The sequence below is a fragment of the Peromyscus maniculatus genome, chromosome 4, assembly GCF_049852395.1.
Source record: "Peromyscus maniculatus bairdii isolate BWxNUB_F1_BW_parent chromosome 4, HU_Pman_BW_mat_3.1, whole genome shotgun sequence".
NCBI lineage: Eukaryota > Metazoa > Chordata > Mammalia > Rodentia > Cricetidae > Peromyscus > Peromyscus maniculatus.
The window spans coordinates 138019132-138040166 of NC_134855.1; the positions used below are offsets into that span (position 1 = coordinate 138019132).

At 39.6% G+C, this 21035-nt stretch overlaps 1 protein-coding gene across 16 annotated transcripts in view; it reads left to right on the forward strand.

Moving 5' to 3' along the window:
* Positions 1-21035, forward strand: part of Ralgapb (Ral GTPase activating protein non-catalytic subunit beta) — a 91236-nt gene that overhangs the window by 46513 nt on the left and 23688 nt on the right. For 9 of the 16 annotated variants that reach the window (XM_076571092.1, XM_076571089.1, XM_042276692.2 and 6 more), the window contains 7 exons: positions 2513-2695; positions 4911-5062; positions 10544-10731; positions 12508-12614; positions 13818-13970; positions 14810-15019; positions 19410-19568. In XM_076571092.1, the coding sequence (XP_076427207.1) occupies positions 2513-2695; positions 4911-5062; positions 10544-10731; positions 12508-12614; positions 13818-13970; positions 14810-15019; positions 19410-19568 (1152 nt within the window). Of the gene's footprint in view, positions 1-791; positions 834-2512; positions 2696-4910; positions 5063-10543; positions 10732-12507; positions 12615-13817; positions 13971-14809; positions 15020-19409; positions 19569-21035 lie in introns of all 16 variants that reach the window. The other 7 variants (XM_076571094.1, XM_076571086.1, XM_042276687.2 and 4 more) reach the window with 1 other exon arrangement.

The following is a 21035-nucleotide window of genomic DNA, read 5'->3' on the forward strand; positions in this document are numbered from 1 at the left end:
TGAGATGAAGCGTAGGCCTTTACTTCAAAGTTGTCTTACAAACTGTGAGAGACAAAATAGACAAGAAAACTTAGTGTGTTTTGAACACTACTTGGAACTTAACTCAAAAACCCCCCAATGTAATAGATACATGAGGAACAGTTGCTGATTTAAATATTAGAATACCCATTCATGAGACATGGTAAACCATACAGAGAGCAAGGTGCTGTTCCCTGTGACTTGTGATCTATTTTCAGTTTAAGATGCAGTTAGCTTGGATGGAACACTGCTCTGGACCTGGGTCATCATATATAATGGGCTAATACTACCTGATTCCATGACTCTCTGTAAAGATAAAGTGATTAAACAGTCTGGTGTTAGAACAGGGTTGAATGAATAGATCAGTGGTCTATAATTGAGACTTCATGACCACACTTATGTGACTGTCTGGTTTTTGACACATGGTACAAAGATAACTAAGGAGAAAGGGTAGTCTTTTTGACCAGTGGTACTGATAGAAAACTTGGTTTCATACCTGTTTTGTATATGGTAGGTACAAAAATCAGCTAAAAATGGATTGTAGACTTAAATGTAAAAATGTATTAGTTATTTGTCTCATGCTGTGACAAAATACCCTGACAAAAAAGCAGCTTCAGGATAGAAGGGTTTATTTTGGCTCACAGTTCAAGGGTATTATGGCGGGGATGTCAAGGAAGCAGGAGCTTGAAGCAGCTAGTCACGTTGAGTCTGCAGTCAGGAAGAAGAGAGCAGATGAATGCTTGTGCTCAGCTGGCTTCCTCCTTTTTGTGCAGTCCAGGACCCAAACCCAGGGAATAGTGCCACTCTCCTTTAAGGTGAGTTTTCCTACCTCACTCTCATTAGTTGTTAGGGAAATGTAATTAGATTCACCTTGAAAGACTATTATATACTCAATAGAATGGCTAAAATTGAGGGCGAGAAGCATAGCTTAGGGTAAGAGTGCTTGCTGTGCAAGCATGAGGACCTGAATTCATATTGCCATCACCCATTTAAAAAGCCAGGAGTGACCACAGGGACCTCAGAGTGGCATGTGGAAATAGGCAGGCGCCAGGAGTGTCCTAGCCTTCAGCTTAGCTGAAACAGGAAGCTTTAGGTCATGTGAGAGACCCCATCTAGGGAATAATGTAGAAAGCAATAGAACTGTGGGTTGAGACCCCTTTGAGGGCTGGATGACCCTTTCACAGGGGTTGCCTGAGACCATCAGAAAACAGATGTTTACATTGCTATTCATAACAGTAGCAAAATTACAGTTATAAAGTAGCAACAAAAAGAGTTTTATTGAGTCACCACAAGGTGAGGAACTATGTTAAAGGGTTGTAACATTAGGAAGGTTGAAAGACACTGTGATAGAAAGGCACCCAGCTGTCCTCCTGTGGCCTCTGCATACACACAAATGCATGTACCCATAGAAACATGTACATGTATGCATACAACACACACACACACACACACACACACACACACACACACACACACACACACACAAAGAAACAAACAAACAAACATAGGCTAAATTTAAAAAGACTTGACCATATCAAATGTTGATTAGGATATAAGGAAATTGTTAATGAGAATGTTAATTATAATAACCATTTTGGAAAACAGTTTAGCAGATCCTTAAAAATTTAATAATACATGTATCTAATGACCCTGTCATTCCAGTCCCAATATATAAGAGAACATACATCTAGTCAATGATGTGGATATTCATAGCAACTATATTTGTAATATCCACAGGATGGAAATAACCCAAATGTCCATTAACAGGTTACTGGGTAGAAAAATTGTGCTGTATTCATATACTGGAATATACTCAATACAAAGTAAAAAACATTACAAAAAGTAGATACATCTGAAAGTAATTAATTATGCCAAATAGAAGAAAGAAGCTAGCTAAATACCTTTCCCCCAAGTAGATATTATAGAACTTATTATATTTTAGGAAATATAGTCCAATCTATTATGATAGCAGATAAGCAGCTCCTCACAGAAGGGAACAAGAGGAATGGGAGGAGGCTTACAGAGGTGCATGAGGACATTTGGGGTGATGCTTATATTTATTACCCCATTGTAGCGACAGTTCTCTGAGGTTACATACTTTGAAACATGTGTAACTTACTGTGATGGATAATTGAGCCTTCTAAGCTGTTTCACTAGACTTTGTGCAGAGCAAAAAGAGGTTGGGTTTGGGACTTTAAAACACACACATGTTCCTTTTCTGGCTATTCCTGCACATTTTACAATGTGAGTAAGTGCATCCAAGAACTTTGGGTTTTAAGGTGTGAACAACCATGCTAGAGTAAAGTACTGTTTTAGGATTTGAGAATGCCACTTTTTTGTAGTTTATCTGTAACAGTCTGTTCCTGTATATAAATAATATTTAAAAACAAGGCCTCTTGTGTATCATATTATCAGATAGGCTCAGTTGCAGGGCAAATGCTTGGCTTAATGGTTCCTGACTAACTGGTTTCGTTCCTTAAATGGACATGCTTAGGTGAAGGTGATGGTTGACTTGGGAGACCGAAAGCGTGCCATCAGTTCTGTGTGCAGTTATATTGTATACCAGTGCAGTCGGCCAGCTCCTCTTCACTCCCGGGATCTGCACTCCATGATAGTGGCAGCATTTCAGTGTCTCTGTGTCTGGCTGACAGAGCACCCTGACATGCTGGATGAAAAGGTGAGCTTATTCTGTCTTGAAACACTAGGTAGGAATAAAACGGTTTGTTGAGAAAATACCTTTTAAAAGAGAACATCTGAATTTAAATACAGTGTCATATACTTTGAATGTGCTTGTTTGATTTCAGTAGGACACTTACTCTTTTGAGCATAACTTGAAAACTGTCATAATGCGTAGATTTGTTTCCACACAATCCCACAGAGAAATGATTTAATGAAAGAAAAGACCTTGCCTAATTTTTCTGAAACAGCAAGACTTCTTTTTATAAAAAATAATATTCTCATTAATTCTTGTAAAAATTCAAAGTGTATTTTGAACATACTCAACCTCTTTTACCAAGATCTACCCTCACTTCCTTACCTACCCAATTTTGAGATCTTTTTTCCCTATATTGAGTCCAGTTTGTATTTTCTAGCTACTATGGGGAGTGGGTCCTGCCCTGGAGTACAGTCAACCTCCCACTGATCATGTCATTGCAGAAAGTTGGTTCTATCCCTCCCAGTGGTTATCAGATATGATCACACATGCCAATAGCTCCCCAGCTAGTGATAGTATTTTTTGCCTATTTCTACCGCCTCAGTGCTGGAGTTTTGGTTGAGCAAGCTCAAGCCTTTTGTATGTGTTCACAGTTGCTATGCGCTCATATGGACAACTGCTGGATCTGGAAAAGTCCATTTTTTTTTTTTTTTTTATAGGATGGCAAACTGGAGATAGCTATTAATGCTACTTGGTTTCTTGTTATCAAACAAAGAAGGGCACTTAATTGTGAATCTGCAAAGCAAGGACACAGCTTAGCTGTAAACATTACTTTATTGAAACATTGTATTTCTCACAGGTTTCTGCACTTTCAAATGGGTACAGATATGTAGTCTGTTTTCTCTGCCACTGTACCTTACAGGGAAGCAGGCATAATGAGCTCAGCGACAGTAGAGCTTCCCAATGTCACTGGATATTTAGAAAGATAGAGATCTTTGTAAGTAATATTGTTGATAAAGTCTGAGTTATTTTCATTGTAGCTTTTAAAATTATGATAGCAAAAATTGTTTACAGGACTAGACTTGTAGCCAAGTTTAACACAATGCTTGCTTAGCATTTCTGAAGTGCTCCTTTTGATCCCTAGAACTACATCAACCAGCAGCTGTGATGGTGCCTATTTTTAATTCCAGGTACTTGGGAGATAGAAGGAAGAGCAGAAGGTCAAGGTCATCCCGGGCTACATAATGAATTAGAGACGAGCCTGGGCCACAGGAAAATCTGTTACACAAAATAGTTTTAAATATAAATTATTTTAAGATGCCAATCGTTGGGGATGGTGGCACTTGCTTGTAATCCTAGCACTTAAGAAGCAGAGATAGACCTGGCAGTGGTGATGCACATCTTTAATGTGGGAGGCAGCACTTGGGAGGCAGAGGCAGGCAGATCTCTCTGAGTTTGAAGCTAGCCTGGTCTACAGAGCTAGTACCAGGACAGCTAGGGCTGTTGCACAAAGAAACCCTGTCTTCAAAAACCAAAAACCAAAAACCAAAAAAAAAAAAAAAAAAAGAAGAAGAAGCAGCAGCAGCAGCAGCAGCAGCAGCAGAAGCAGAGGTCCTGGGTTCAGTGTCAACTTTGTCTGCATAGTGAGTTTGAGGCCAGCCTGAGCTCCATAGTGAGATCCTGCCTCAAAAAATAAATAATTAACCTCTTTGATATATTAGGTAATCTGATGTATCTTAAACCATCTGGGTTTGGCGGAATTACTTCTGAATCTGTTTTACTTATTAGCCTTTCAGGGTTTGTGATAATCCATGGCAATTTTGTGAGCTCTGTAACTGATCAAATTAAAACCTGTCTTTAGTCTCCTTCTGGACACAGAAATTTAGTTCTTTTGATGGAGGTTAAGTTTATTATATTATGATACAAACGTATCTGTTAAAGAGCATTAGAAACTGGAGCTCGGCCCCAAAACATAACCATTGTCTTCTCTTAAGTAATGTGTATAAAAATTGATCAGGGTTGGTGAGATGGTTCAGCAGGTGAAAGTGCTTGCCACCAAGTCTGATGATGACTTTCGTGTGATTACTGAGTCCCATATGGTATGAGAAGAGAACCAGCTCTCCAGAATTGTTCTCTGACCCTGGCTTGTACATAAACACACATACACCCTCTCTTAAATAAAGTAAATAAATGTGTTTGAAATATTTTAAAAACTCATTCTGTCTTTTCCTCCTTCTAGGATTGCCTTAAGGAAGTACTGGAGATTGTAGAACTGGGTATCTCAGGAAGCAAGTCCAAGAACAGTGAGCAAGAGGTCAAGTACAAAGGCGATAAAGAGCCAAATCCTGCATCTATGAGGGTAAAGGATGCTGCAGAAGCCACTTTAACATGGTATGGAAGCAGCTGCTGAAGACTGAGCTGTAACAGACAGGGCAGCAGTGGTCTGTGCTGCTCTGTCTTCCTTGTTCAGCACAGAGTAACAGCCCCTGTAGGGTACTACATCTCCAAACACAAAATGGAACGAAATAGTCTTTTTGTATTCATTCTTAGACCAACAAGAAACCAGAAAGTTGGGATCTTTATATTTCCATGCTGGCTGATAACTAACTCAGGTCAGCTCATACTAGAGCCAGGAATTATCTTGGAGCTACTTCTTCCCCTTCTTTCATGGCTAAGCCTAGAGATGTCACAGCATCAGATCTGCTACCCAGTGGTGGTCTCTACTATACCTTTTATGTTCAGCTAAGATTTTTTTTTTTTTTTAATTTAAACTCCCTTGTCAAAGCTTGGTAATAGAATCATACAGATAAGTCCGATTCAGTTACTGAATGAATACTATCTGGTTGAGTAGGGAAGATGAATAGAAACACAAAGTCCTTCAATATCAGGTGGATATAAATGTCCCCAAAGAAGAGATACAAATCAAATGGCAGGGACCTGGGAGGAGGAAGTGAGTACTTTGAGATAAAGTGAAAGCAAAGTAACATGCTTATGGAGCCACATTGACCCCGACTGAGAGGATGGGCAACATTTGAGCTGTGAGCAGTATCGCAGGCAATTAATAATGTATGTCACATGGAAACAAGGGGTTGTTTTTTTAAAAGAATGGCAGAAAGAGCTAAGAAAGTCCTTTGTACTTGGTGGATTGGAGGCCTGGGAAGAGGACTGAGTTTGGGCCCATTTGCAGATTGAAGGGACTGAATAAGTAGAGATTGCATAGAGTCATAGATTGTGTGGCTCATTCAAGGATGAGTATGAATGAAAACCTAGGAAAACAGCCACAGGAAGGAAGAGTGTCAGGTTAGTAAGGGCTGGCTTGGAGATTTGTGTGTAAACCAGCTCTGCCTAAGATCCTGACATCTTTTGTGAGTGCAGTGTCCTTTCCTTCTTTGGGTTATATTCAGATTAGTTGGATTTGTTTCTGTTGTTCTTGGGCTTAGCTCATAATTTTCAGAATGCTTGCTTTTCTTTAGAACTGTGTACTCTGGTAATAGCTAAACTTAGTGCCTTTGTTGAGCTTTAGCTAATAGCTAGAAAATTGATGAGGATAGCTATGGCAGCATGTGCGCGTGCAGCACGTGGGCTGGGGGAGCCATAAAGTGCACAGCACTGGGACTTGATAATGAATCAGGAAGAGGAAGAAGATAGGAGATAAGCAGGGAGAATCTTGCTCACTAGGAGTTTTTGAGTTCTTTGTGTTGCAGGAAGTTTGTTCCACTCTAGCCTGATTGTTCCTGTGAGAGCATAGTTACTGCTAGGGACTGGCTATGTGCCTGGGCTCTTTCTCCCTCAAGCTATAGTTCTCTGAATGGCTCTGTCTTTATTTTTTTGCTGTTTTGTCTCTGTTACCAAGTCCATCTGCCAGGATGTCTTTGGTTTCCACTCTTGAACAGTGCAGAGTTCCATCATGGTGGAGCATGTTCCCAACCAGTTTTTCTGTTCTCTCATAGTTGCTGCTTGTTTGTCGGCATCACCATTGGTTGTTCTGGTTTGTTTTGATGTTTTTCGAGGCAAGGTTTCACTGTTTCTGGCTGTCCTGGAACTCACTATATAGACCAAGCTGGCCTCGAACTCACGGAGATCCATCTGCCTTTGCCTCCCAAGTGCTGGGACTAAAGGCATGCGCCCCCACAACTAGCTGTTACCATTGTTTTCAGTTTTTTTTTTTTTTCTCTGATTTGTATCTCTGTCGTTCCTCATGAGACCAGCAGCAACTGTGTCCAATACACTTATCATTGTAAGGACTTCACACTGTCCCCTGAAGCCTTAGATAGTATTCTGTACTAGGTCACCTCACTTCTTGCATGGTTTCTGTTTCTAGTCTTTTAACTCTTCCTGTTTGTCTTGCACTCTGTGGTTAAACTCTTCTTCAACACCATTTCATCCTACTGCTTGAGTGATTAAAAACCTTGAGTAGATCTCGTTTCCTACCATGTCTGAATTCCGGTGGAGGGCCAGGGAGGTCCTCCCACCACTGCTCCCTAGTACTCCCTTGCCATCGTTTGGCCACTTGTAGTGGTGAACTGGGCATGTTCATACCTGCTTATGCATCTCTCCTGTATTTCAGGCAGTGTCATATACCGTTCCATGCTCACAGTAAATCTAGCTACTTGTACAAACCTCCTTTTGTTATTCTGATTTTTGAAGGACAGTGTTTTTCACCTTTACACTCATTGTCTGCCTGTCTCACATAGTGTTGTGTTCCATATTATCAGAGTCATACTGAGTTTATTTGGTACATGCCAGTCTGTCTTCGATAACATTCATAAAGTACATATTAACTTGTTGGGTTTCTAAACCATGGCATATTAAAGTATAAATTCAGAATTCGTGCTCTTAGAAGTCATTTCAGCGGTCCCGCTGCTTAAGATGCATTTACTAAAAGCTTACCTTTAATTTGGGTTTAAAGTTTAGCCCCTAAGATTTCCCACTTCATTTCAATTGTTAAAAGCTTGATGTTCTATATCAAACTCTCATGTTAACTTGTTCTCATTGGTTCTTGTTCAGACTTTTAGTAGTAATTCTTTCTCCAGGCGGCAGCAGTATACAGAGATAATGTTTATGTTGCTCTGGTTCCTTTCTGCTAGTGCCTTCATGTGGTTTTCATATTACATGGATTTGCATGCCTTGATCATACTGTCACTCAACTGGTATAGCTTTGAGCATGTATCTTTCACAGGTAGATAGATCACTGAGGACAGTGTTCTACATGGGATCTGAATGTTTTCAAACTCCGTAGAACAGTGTATTTCATCATCCTCTGTTGGGAGATAGCAGCAAGACTTCAAGCACTGGAGAGTCGTATTACGTTAACTGGACTCTTGAGTCTTTGCATGTTTCCTTTTCTTCTGTGCTCTCATACTGTGCCTGTTTGTTTGGAAGTGCTGAAATTTCTTTTTGTGGGATCTTCCACATCATCTGTAGTCTTTTTAAATCCTAGCTCTTATTCTGATATATGATCTCCGCAGATTAAGTTTTAGTCTGTCATAGGGTTTTGTTTTTTTTCTTAATTATTTTGCCTTCTTTCTTCCCTAAGATAGGGTCTCACTGTGTAGCCCTGGCTATCCTGGAACTCACTCTGTAGACCAGGCTGGCCTTGAACTCTCAGAGGTCCTCTTGCCTCTGCCTCCTGAATGCTGGGATTAAAGGTGTGCACTACCATACCCTGCTCTTTTCAAAAACAAAGCAAAACATGTGTGCATGGGCATGTGGGTGTTGGAAGACAACTTTTGAGAGTCTTTCTCTCCTTTTCATGTGAGTTCCAGGAAATCCAACTCTGGTTGTTGGAATTGATAGCAATAGTCTTTGCCCACTGAGCCATCCTACTGGTTCTTGTTTGTTTTTGAGGCAGATTCTCACTTTTTAGTCCAGGCTGGCCTCAAATTCATTGCAATCCTCCTGCCTCAGCTTCCTGGATGTTGGTATTACAGGCATGAACAAACATTATGAGCTTGTTTTCTATGTTCTTATCAGAACACTGCTTATAGAAAGCAGAGGTTGAACCTCAGAGTATATTAGCAGAGACTCCTTGGAGATTCACAAGGACTTTTAATCTTTATCTGCAGGTTTATCATGACACAGTCAAGTACTTGTCTTAATTTTAGAGATGTTTACTCGAGTGACTCCAGTCTACTCACTTCCGGGAAGAGAAGAATGTGGTGAGGCTGGTAATGATTTCATCTAATCAGCCTAACCTCTTCCAGAAGCCTGTTTGATAACATCCTAGATCTTACATGGAACATGACAACAAGCTTACAGGCCTGTGTGCTTTGTGACATCTCTCTCTGTTCTTAGTACTAGTCTCCTGGGCTGGTTCGTGTTTTCCACAGTCATTAGAGTACTGAACTTACTGAGTCCCTCATTCCTTGAGTTGTTGCAGTCCTGCACTGCAAGGAAGCCATCTGCTGGGAAACAGTGCCTTCCATCATCAGAGATCTTAGCTGAAGAGTAGTTGATAAATGGTGTCAAGGGTTGTGGAGATGACTCAGTGCGTAAGAGCACTTGCTGTACAAGCCTGAGTGCCTGACTTCAGAGCTCCAGTACCCATGTGAAAAACTAGACATGGCTGTGTTCTTACCTGGAACCTCAGTGCTAAAAGGGAAGGCAGATCACTGGAGTTTATTGGCTGCTAGCCTGGTTCCACATTCATTAAGAGACATTGTCTCCAGGGATTAAGGTAGGAAATGATAGAACAGGACACTTCTTGTCCTCCACATATGCACATCCTATGTATGCATACAACACATATGCAACACACATTCATGTGTGTACACATAAACACAAATGTGTTGAGAAATAGTTTTCTGTATGAGGTGCACATGAAAGGCCATGTTGATATTACATGGTAAAAATTTGAGCATCAATTTCTTATTATAATGAGGGTAATAAAAATGGAAATAATGATGGTACCTATTTCATATGGTTATTTTGAAACTATATGATAAAATGTATATAAAGTGCCTAGAACAGTACTTGACACAAAGAACTAGATGAGTTAAATTCATTGCTTATATGCATAAATCTTTATTCTCTCTATTTCTGTGTGTGCATAAGTGTATACACACCTTGTATACACATGCAAACATTTCTGAATGGTAAGTCTTGATCAGTGGAACTCTGCTTTATAAAGTATTTGTGCCATAGATTTCTTTATGACAGTTTTGAGATTTAACTGTTAGTGCCTCAGATTCCTTTCCTGAAATGAGGATCTATCTAGTCCTGGACGTGCAGGAAGAAGGCAGCATGCCCTGGGATTTGGCTTCTTTTTTTTTTTTCTTTGGTTTTTTTGAGACAGGGTTTCTCTGTGTAGCTTTGCGCCTTTCCTGGGACTCACTTTGTAGCCCAGGCTGGCCTCGAACTCACAGAGATCCTCCTGGCTCTGCCTCCCGAGTGCTGGGATTAAAGGCGTGCGCCACCGCCGCCACCACCACCCGGCTGGGATTTGGCTTCTTAACAAAGGACAATAGAGGCAGTTGCAGCAAAGTGCTCAAGCTGACTTGACCCTGAGTTTTCTTTCTAGCTGGGAGGGGACTGGGACCTAGGAACCTTGCACTAAACAGGTGTTGGATGTGGCCTGTCCCAGAAAGAAGAGTGGTCCTTAGTGAGGCATTCGTTGTTGAGGGCAGTTCCCAGGACAGTTGAAAGCTGTGGCTATTGTTACCCTGCATCTGGGAGAGTGGCCTTTCATTCTTGGGGTACAGATTCTACCCAGCCTGCCAGGGTATTTTTTTGCCACAGGGAATAAATCTGACCTGTGAACAGGAAGCATAGCTGTGTTCACTTAATTCAGAGGAGCAGAAGGATACATAGATCCAAGAGGTAAAGTTAGAGTTTTCTTTGGGAATTAATTGTTCTTTATTCCATTCTCCGTAGTATCATGCAGTTGCTTGGCGCATTTCCTTCACCCAGTGGTCCTGCCTCTCCTTGTAGTCTGGTGAATGAGACCACTCTGATCAAATACTCCAGGCTGCCAACCATAAACAAGCATAGTTTCCGGTACTTTGTCTTGGATAACAGTGTCATCCTGGCAATGCTGGAGCAACCGCTTGGAAATGAGCAGAGTAAGTTGTAGCACTCTTAGCTTTCTCTACTGCTCAAACAGTGTGTTCTCAGTTCTCTCAGGGAAGCAAAGACTGTGAATTCCAAATAACTATTTGTCAGAAAGACTTGAAGCTATAGGATAACATCACTGGAGAAACAGGTCAAAAAATAGACTGTGCAAATGAAGTAGAACTGTTTAAAGATTCTTTATGTGTGCTTGAAATAGCAAAGTGTCTCAACTTTTATGTAAAGTTTACCTTAGTGCGATATTTTATTTTTACTATTGATAAAAATCATTGCCATTCTGTCTTTCCTTGTGAACCTTGGATCCTGCCCCTCTATCCCTTTCCCTTCACCCATCATTGTTCTGTTTCAGTTACTACTACCCACACAGGCTAGAAAGTTGAGAAGTCATCTTCATTTCTTCCTCCTGTTCCTTCCTTATATCATTAGTCTCAGTGTCTCTACTGCCCCAGTGACTCTTGAATTTTCCCTCTGTATTCCTCCCAATATATCTAAATGCAAGGCCTTATTAATTTCTTACATTGATTTGTTGCATTTTCTTTCTGCCTGGTGTGATACCCCGTTGGCAGTTCAAAAATCTGCTTGCCCTACCACTGCCCTCCTTGCACCATAGTGTTCATCCTTAAGCATGTAGATGTGATCTGCTGAAAAAACTTCAGTGATTGTTCATTGACAAGACATGCACTCTCCCACAGTTAGGAGGCTCACAGAGGGCGTGTGATTTGCTTAGGTAACTTGAGAAGTATATAACTAGGATTCAAATTCAGGTTTTCCAAACAATACTATTTTCTGTTGTCCCACCACAGTAGGACTTCCTCACTGACTAAAGCCACACACAAAGGTAAGCAGAGTCCTGTACAGCTTCTGTTGACTATAAGCAGGATGTCATAATTCTACAGAAAGAGAGACCTAGCTCTGATAGCAATAGAAGGATACTATTTCCATCATGTTATGGTTAAGGTTAGTGACGATATTATGAAATAGAATGGCACTATTCATCACTGTCAGTTCTACCTTCTTTACCCCAGAGCTAAGGCTTGCCTGGCTTTCTCTCCCTGCTGCCTTCTTTTCAGTATTCCACCACCCTCCTACCCCTAAGCCATCTGCTGAACAGCCTGCAAAATCCTTTCGAATCCTTCAAATCCCTTTAAGTTTCTGGGTTCTCTTGCAAGTTTTTTTTAGGATTGCCTTACTCTTATTCCAAGTAATTTTACTGCATAGGTAGTCTACAAAAATAAAATAAAGAATAGTTTTATAAATTAAGAACATTTTGTTTATTGAAATAGTTAATAACAGAAGAAATGAGAGAGTTTGACCCACTTTAATTCCCATAATGGAGACAAAGAAAGGGAAGAAAAAGGATCCTGAATTTTTACATGTCTCCATCCCTGAACTTCTGCTGGGAGGAAACAGTGTCTGCCTGTAGTTGCAGGACCCCAATCTATGAGCAAATGTATGTCAACACTGCACATAACCAGCCTGTTTTCTTTCATAAAGTTCTCTTCAACACTGGAAGTTTAAGAGTGTTTGCCATGATATATACCATTTCACCAAAACATGTGTAGAGGGCTGTGAGGATGTGAGGGAAGGAAAGTGGAGCGGTTGGTACAGAGTGGGGCAGTAGTGCTAACTCATGGACCTTAGCTGTGGCATTGCAGTTGAGGAGGCACTGTGCTAGGGCTTTGATCATGAAATGTTCTGCGGGATAGCAGGTTGTATATTAAGTGGTTGTTACCTGAAGTAAACATTTTTACACATCCATTTTATTCTAGATGATTTTTTCCCCTCTGTCACTGTGCTGGTTCGGGGAATGTCGGGAAGACTTGCTTGGGCTCAGCAGCTTTGCCTTTTACCCAGAGGAGCAAAAGCAAATCAGAAGGTACATCAGAAGTTACAGTGTGTGCGAGAGTACATATACATGGGTGCATATGATTGTGTGCGTGTGTGCATCCATGTGTGGGAGTGATTTAAAGGCTAAAAACAGACCAACAGAAAGTCAAAGGTTACATGTTTCTGATCCCTAGCAAGGTCCTCTGTCAATGAATTTACTTAAGAATCATCTTAGGAACCTAGACTTCCAGGTCTACTTAACTCCTTACAGGTACCTGTAAGTCAAAGGTAGTTTTCCAAAGTTTTCCTGGTGATGCTGATGCTCAATTAGGAATAAGGACTACTATTCTAAACAATGGTCCCAGGCATTTCTTTGCAGCTTTAAAAGTCAGATGCATGTCATATATGGGAAAAATTTGAGAGGTCTAACATGTAGGACTTAGTTTCACATTGTTTTGCATGATTCATTTTTTATAATTGTATAAAATAGCTACTATGCTATACAGTTTACTGCAATATTTTATAGTATTTGAAATTATGTGGCTATTTTCTGCTTGTTGGAAAGTTCAGATAAGAAAAGAAATGTTAAATCACTTGTAGTCACTTTTCAGTGAGAGCTAGCCATAGTTTGATAGTTCATGTTTTACTGAGTTTTCTTCAAATCACTTTTATTTCTGTATACAATTAACAGCTTAAAGAAATAAGCATTTGATATACTGCTTTTTAAATTATAAATTGGGGGGGGGGCGGGTTTGTTCGAGATAGGGTTTCTCTATCTAACAGCCCTGGCTATCCTGGAACTCACTCTGTAGCCCAGGCTGGCCTCAAACTCACAGAGATCTGCCTGCCTCTGCCTCCCAAGTGCTGGGATTAAAGGCATGCGCCACCACACCAGGCTGGAAGCTTGATTCTTAAAAACTCTAAACTGCCTTAGTCGTTAACTTAGAATTGAATGTGGGTGACTGAGGTCTGGGCACTAGAGGTCTGCAAGCTATTTATTAGTCATGAAGTCTATAAATTGACAAACATTTTTAGAAAAATGAAATTCAGTACATAGTATATAGGTTTCTTACTTGTACCATTAGTATAGCATGTGCAGATTCTTGCTGAGCATTGGGGATACGCATGCCTCGGAAAATAGATAAAATAGATGCATTAAAGCAGACCAGGGACATGACTAGAAGACACATCATCACAGGTAGTTATTGGATTATGTGTAATATCCATAATGTCATTTGTGCTATTTTAACAGCTTTTTGTGCCAGAACCTCGTCCAATTCCTAAAAATGATGTTGGATTTAAATATTCTGTGAAACATCGACCATTTCCTGAAGAGGTGGACAAGATTCCTTTTGTAAAAGCAGATTTGAGCATTCCAGATTTACATGAAATTGTCACCGAAGAAGTAAGACAAGCTACTATTAACTCTTTCTAAAAGGATAAATGCAAACATTTTTAGATGGTGTATGTAGTCAGGCATTGCCTTTAGTGTTAGGGAGGAGAGGCAGAAGATGACTTGGGTCTCTGTCATCTGGACGTGGACATGTCAGAGGATGGGATGTGTAGATTTGGGCAGTTGATAAGAACTAAACATCTTTTAGAGACAGGGTCTTTGGCTGCCTAGGCTCTTCATAATAGGTTTCAGTAGTATATGATAACATGATCAAACTCTGGTAATAAGGGCATACATTTTGATAGTACAGGAAGTGTGGTTAGGGTTGGAGAGAAATACAACCCTTGAAAGTGGTTCACATCTGAGACTCAGAAGCATTTGTTCATGTGTGATCTAAGTAGTTAAGGTTGAGGTGGTTGTATAATTAAGCCAGTTTATTTAGAAGTATCTTCACATATGAGGGGGTGAAACTTTAAAATAGGATTGACCAAAAGGTAAGGAATCATATGGGTAAGTTTAAAACACAAGGATAGATTCTGTTGGGTGAAGATAACCATCCAGGGCTCCAGTGAGAAAACAACTCTGCCCCTCCAAGAGCAGAGTTTTAGTGTCTTTTACAGCCAGGAGATGAAGAAGCAATTGGTTAGGCTCTGGGGAAGAATTTTCAGATATAGATCTAACTTTGAACCATGTTTGTTTAATTCTATGCTCTTATGTTTAACTGAAACATATTGTTGACCAATAAAACTTAGCGTTTTCTTTGTTGTGTTTTACTTTAATTTTGTTTTAAAATCAAAAGAAACTTAACTTCATTGTAAGGGAATCCTCTAAAAATATCTGACTCATTTCAGTTAGAAGAGAGGCATGAAAAATTAAGAAGTGGTATGGCCCAGCAGATTGCTTATGAAATACACCTGGAACAGCAGAGCGAGGGAGAATTGCAGAAGAGAAGCTTCCCTGACCCGGTTACGGATTGTAAGCCTCCACCTCCTGCCCAGGAATTCCAGACAGCCCGCCTTTTCCTTTCTCACTTTGGATTTTTGTCCTTAGAGGCATTAAAGGTAATTTTTAGGAAATTCTATGAATAAATGTTTTCACAAATTAACCATTGAGCTATAATACTTTTATCAAAATGAAGAAAGGTTTAAAACAAGTGAACAACAACAACAAAAAACCCAGCTTACACTTATTCTGCATGAAGGTCAGTGGAATTCTGTGCTGCTGTTGTGGGTTCAATATGGGCTCCAGGACAGGGCACCTGGGAAGGGACTGCTTCAGTGATAAGTCCAGCTCTGAATTGGCTCTTTCATGGTACTCTTTAAAAGAATGAAGCTAATTCTGTAGTACTCTAAAATTTTCATCTGTTAATTTAATATGTTTGGTCTTTGGTTTATAGTTCTAAGGATTGAATATAGGGCTGTGCACATGCTAGGCAAACACCCTGCCAGTGAGTTACATCCTCAGCCCCAATTCTGTACTATTGTAACACAAGCCATACTTATATGTTGTCTATGTTTTATAGTTGGTAAGATTAGCTAATCGTGGTAGCTTGTGCTTATCATGTGGAGACAAAAGTTCAAGACCAGCCTGGGCTACATAGTGAGAGCCTGTCTTTAAAGAAAATTAAAATAGACTGGGGCTATATGCCCTAGTATTGTAGATAGTAGGTAGGTAGATAACTTACCTGAAAAGTGCAACTGACCTGACCATAGGTCATTTAATTTTTTTTAGGAAAGTGGAAAGACATTGGTGTTCAATTTCGATTTCAGCATGTAAAGAGAATATGTTTTATAATATAGAAAATAGTTTGAGATGTGTATGGCAAACATAAAACCTCTTAAAATGGAAAAGGAAAGAACCAGGCTTGATGGCACATCTTTAATCTTCCTAGTGTTTTAGAGGCAGAAGCAAGCAGCTTAATTTCTTAGAGGCCAGCCTCTACAGAGTGGGTTTCAAACCAGTGTATAGTGAGACCATCTCCAAATAAATTAAATAAATGCAAAATAAAAGATCAGATAGTACAAAACAATAGATATAGAAGTAAACAAGGAAGGCACAAAACAAAGATCCAGCCTACAAATCATCAGTGATATTCCTAGTGGAGTAAATTATCATAGTAGAAGCAGTAAATCAAAATATTTGGGATGAAAATTATTAAATCCTTTAATTGCCTTGTTCCTGAGAGTGTAGTTTTTCTATTCATGTTAATATTTTAGAATATTTAAGGTTTTAAGAAAATAATGTTCATTAAGAATTTTTCTACCAGAGTTTAAGAAAATGTTAGCAAGTTACAAGTTTATTTTTATGAATCTTAGCATATTTCTAATAATTTAAATAAGATATTACATACTTTAAAGGACAACTGCAAACCAATTTTATGAATAAATATACAAAAGTATTAGGATACTAACTGAATTCTGAGTCAATAGCATGTTAAATGAATTCTCTTACAACTTAGTATGATTTGTCAAAGAATGTAAGGAGAATTGATTATTGGAAAATATTAGTAAAACTACTAAGAAAATAATTTGACTCCATCAAACAAAGTAAATCAAGATTTTGTAGAACAATATTGATCTGATCTTAATAATACCCTCAAATTTATTCATGGTCCATACCTTAAAGGTCTTTGAAGTGTCAGCCCCTCCAACAAGTTAGAGGCACCTTTTGTAAAAATAAGGTAATTTGTACCTTGACCGTATGGCAGTATATAACAATGAGAAATTTTCAGACAGTGAGTTTTTTAACTTTTGCCCTAAAGTCATTGTTGATAAATAAATGTTGAGGAAGATTTCCACCTGTGGAAACATCTTACACTACAATGGGAAAATGAAGAAATAAAAATGAAAATAAGCTACATAAGAGATTTCATTGGAAAGGAGACAGTTTGAAGGGAGTATGACTTCTTAACTGGGTAACCATCAATAAAATATTTAAAATAAATGTGTTAAGTTAATGGCTATTTGTAAGATCCACCTCAAAGTACAATGTGATTGGTGAACTCTTAATGTCTTAGCTGGGAGAGGTGCATGTGCAAAGGCCTATGCAAACAGTTTGATCCTGGACCCCACAGAGGTAGAAAGCTGACCCCCAAAAGTTCTCCTCTGACCATCACATAGGTGCATGCAAACACTTTACAAAATAAAAGAATAAAAATTTTAACTGCATTGTGAAGTTAGGTGTGGCAGTGCACACTTTTAATTCTAGCACTCTGGAGGCAGAGGCAGAGGCAGGCAGATTTCTGTGAGTTTGTGGCCAGCCTGGTCTACATGGTTGAGTCCTAGTTGAGGCTGCATAGTGAGATCCTATTTCAAAAATAAATAAACAACAAAACATATACGCACACAACCCAAGGAATGTGAAAATATTCCATCTGCAACTGAAATACTAACACGAAATACATGTACCTTAAAAAAAAAATAAAAAAACTTTGTGCAAGAGCTACAGGAAGAAACTTAACAGAAGAACACAGGTATGTGAATACTGCTCACATGGTGTCTACAGCATGCCAACATCCATAGTTCCTCTTCCACAATTTCTAAGTAAAAGAGGAAAACTGGAAGGTCTGACTTTATTTTTTTTTTTAATTTTATTTATTTCATGAACATTAGTGTTTTGCCTGTATGTATGTCTGTGTGAGGGTGTCAGGTCCCCTGGAACTGGAGTTATAGATAGTTGTGAGCTGCCATGTGGGTGCTAGGAATTGAACCGGGATCCTTTGGAAGAGTAGTTGGTGCTCTTAATCTCGGAGCCATCTTCTCCAGCCCTCTGATTATATTTCAAAAAAATTCATTGAGTGGCAAAAATCTGAGCACACCTTTAATCCCAGCACTTGGGAAGCAGAGGTAGGTGGATATCTGAGATCAAGGCCACCTTAGAGAGACCCAGACCAGGCAAGGACACATCATAAGACCTCATCTCTAAAAATCAAAACGAAAACCTCTGCCTTGAATTGGCATAGAACTGTTTGTAATCTTCTCCTATGACTTGTCTTCCATTTGTATCAGGAAGATAATATCTGTGGTCAGTGTTTCCCAAGCCTTGGTAGGAATTTTAAGGTTCATATTAACAGATCAAGCTCAGAACCTCTACTGTGTGAAAAAGAGTAATTCTTACACCCTGGGAGTGGCTTTTCTAAAATAACAACGAAATCATAAACTGAGTAAAACTTTGTTTTGTTAAAATTTTATTTTGCAAGATCAAAGAAGGTAAGGGATTAGAAGAAAAATGAAACAAAAATGAATTTGGAAAGTTAATGGATTTTGTATTTTTCAAGAACTTTTAGGTTCTTGAAATATCATGGGTTGTGTGTGTATGCGTGCATTGGCATGTGCATGCTACCATGTGCAGAGTCCCCATTGCCACCACAGATCCCTGTAAACACTGGTCTCTTCTATTTCCTGTGTTGTTTTGCCTGTTCTAGAATGGCACATCGTTGGAATCTTGTAAATGCAGTCTCAGACTGTTATTTTTCCACTCACTTATTAACAATGCATTTAAATTCTTTCATGTCCTTTTAGGATTTATTATGTCATTTATTTTCATTAATAAGCCGTTTGTTTATTCACCTATTGAAAAACATCTTGGCTGCTTATATCTGTTGGCAGTTATGAATAAAGCTGCTATAAAATTCATGTCCATCATGTTCTGTGGTTAATTAAGCTTTTCTCTCATTGGGGAAAAATACCAAGGTATGCAGTAGCTACATTGTATTTAAGACAGTATGTTGGCAAGAAACTGTCACTTATTATCGTCCAAAGTAACTGTAGTGTTGCATCTGTGTGAGCAATGGGTAAGTTTTTAAAATACATTTAAAAAAGCTCTAGAGGGGCTGGAGAGATGGCTCAGCTTTTAAGAGCACTGGCTACTCTTACAGAGGACACAGATAGGAATGCCCAGCACCCACATGGCTGCTAACAACCATCTGCTAACAACTCCAGTCTCAAGAGTATCCTATGCCCTCTTCTGGCCTCATGGGCACCAGGCACACATGTGGTGCACATTCATATATGCAGGCAAAATGACACATGTAAAATAATTAAATCTAAAAAAATTTTTTTTTTACATTTTGTAAAGCACATCTTCTAGAGCAAACAGGCTCTCAAATTATATTCACACTGTAACATCAGTTGTCTGAAGCAAATAATAACTTGAAGCATAAACACACTAAGTAGTTTCTTTAGGATCATGGTTATACTCCTGCTACATTATAATTATTTATTTTTTATTAAAATGAGAAAATGTGGGTGTGGTGACAAACATCTATAATCCTAGTACTTAAGAGGCTGAAGCAAGAGTGCAAATTCAAGGACATCCAAGGCTACATAGTGAGTTGGAGGCTACCCTGGCTGCCAAGCTATACTGAGACACTGTCCTAGAATGGAAACTGTAAATGCTGATTTATAATTGGAGTAATGTGGTGATAACAATTGCTCCTCTCTTGTGTGACAGGAACCTGCAAATAGTCGTCTACCTCCTCACCTCATTGCACTCGATTCTACCATACCTGGGTTTTTTGATGACATTGGGTATCTGGATCTCTTGCCATGTCGTCCTTTTGACACAGTTTTTATTTTCTACATGAAACCAGGTCAGAAAACAAACCAAGAGGTAAGAACTCGGAATTTCCCCCCTCATCTGTGTTATAAACATACAAGACTTTTATGTCAGCAGTTTGTACTTGACATGAGAATTTTGTATTTATGCTCAAGACTTGTTTCATCTAGAAAGTGAACACTCATGATTCTGAAGCCTAGTGTCCTGAGCCTTTCTACCCTCAAGAAGCATGGCTAGGTAGGAGTGAGTGTGGATGTGGATTCCTTTTCCTTAAGGAATTTGTACTCCTAGGCCAAGGAAACTAAAACAGCTGAAGGTTAGCCACAGGGAGCCAGAGCAAGGCCTGAAGCTTCAGAGTAGGACAGCAGTCTTAAACATTTCCTGATCATCTTCCCTGGGGCTTCTGCCAGGTAGAAGTGAGCAGCAGGCTTTCTCCTTACAGGTAACTCTACACTAAGCCATTTCAGCCAAGGTAAAGCATAAAACATGATGGAGGAAGGCACAGTTGGATATGGGTTACAGAAAAGACTAAGAAGGTGGAGAAGGGATGTATAAGTAGGTGAGCATGGAGAGTCAGAGGAATGGCAGGGGATCTGAAGTTTCTGTTGGAAGCAAGTAGTGAAACAGGCTAGACGGTGGCTGTGACTAGAAGAGGGTCAGAAGACGTTAGGGTGCTGTGACCGAAGGATTCGAATTGCAGTATCATTACCCTAAGTCATTAAATTAATACACCACCCCTGTAGAAATTGACTGGCGTTACAGAGTGTTTCAAATTGTGCATTAGTGAGCTGCTAAAGATCCCAGAACTCGGGAGGCAGAGCCAGGCGGATCTCTGTGAGTTCGAGGCCAGCCTGGGCTACCAAGTGAGCTCCAGGAAAGGCGCAAAGCTACACAGAGAAACCCTGTCTCGAAAAACCAAAAAAAAAAAAAAGAGTTCATGAGAAAGTTCTTTTCCTTCTCTTACTGACTCAGCACACACTCATTAAGTTTCTGCTTTCTGGTAGGCTCCAGGGTTACTGATAAACAGGATCTACGAAGTAGGCCATAGAATTATCTAAGGGAAGGCAGACCCTGAAGAAGCATTTATAGCATGTTAACAGGGGTGTTAAATTGTGCCTTAGGAGCCTGAGAGACCTAATCTGATTTAAGGTTCTGAAACAAGGCCATTTCAGCATTTTCTGAATATACACTGACTACAGCATAAATTCTCCAGAGGAAGAATATTTGCATCTTTATGAAATTCATCATGGTGCCAATATGTTTGGAGCTTTTGAGAAGGGAGGATGGTGGCAACCAGCAATGAGACTTTGTGTTATTTTATTAGAACCCCAGTAAATTGGATTAGTAAGACTAGGGTGTTGCTCACATGAAAGTATGGGGCAGTTTTTCTCCTGCCTATAAAAGACACAGGCCCTGAGGCACTGCCTAATCCATTTTGTTTCCTTGAGCTTCTGGGAGCTGTGGGTGATCAGGAAACAATAAAGGTTTCTGGAGACTTCTTAAGAATGTCTGAAACCTTTC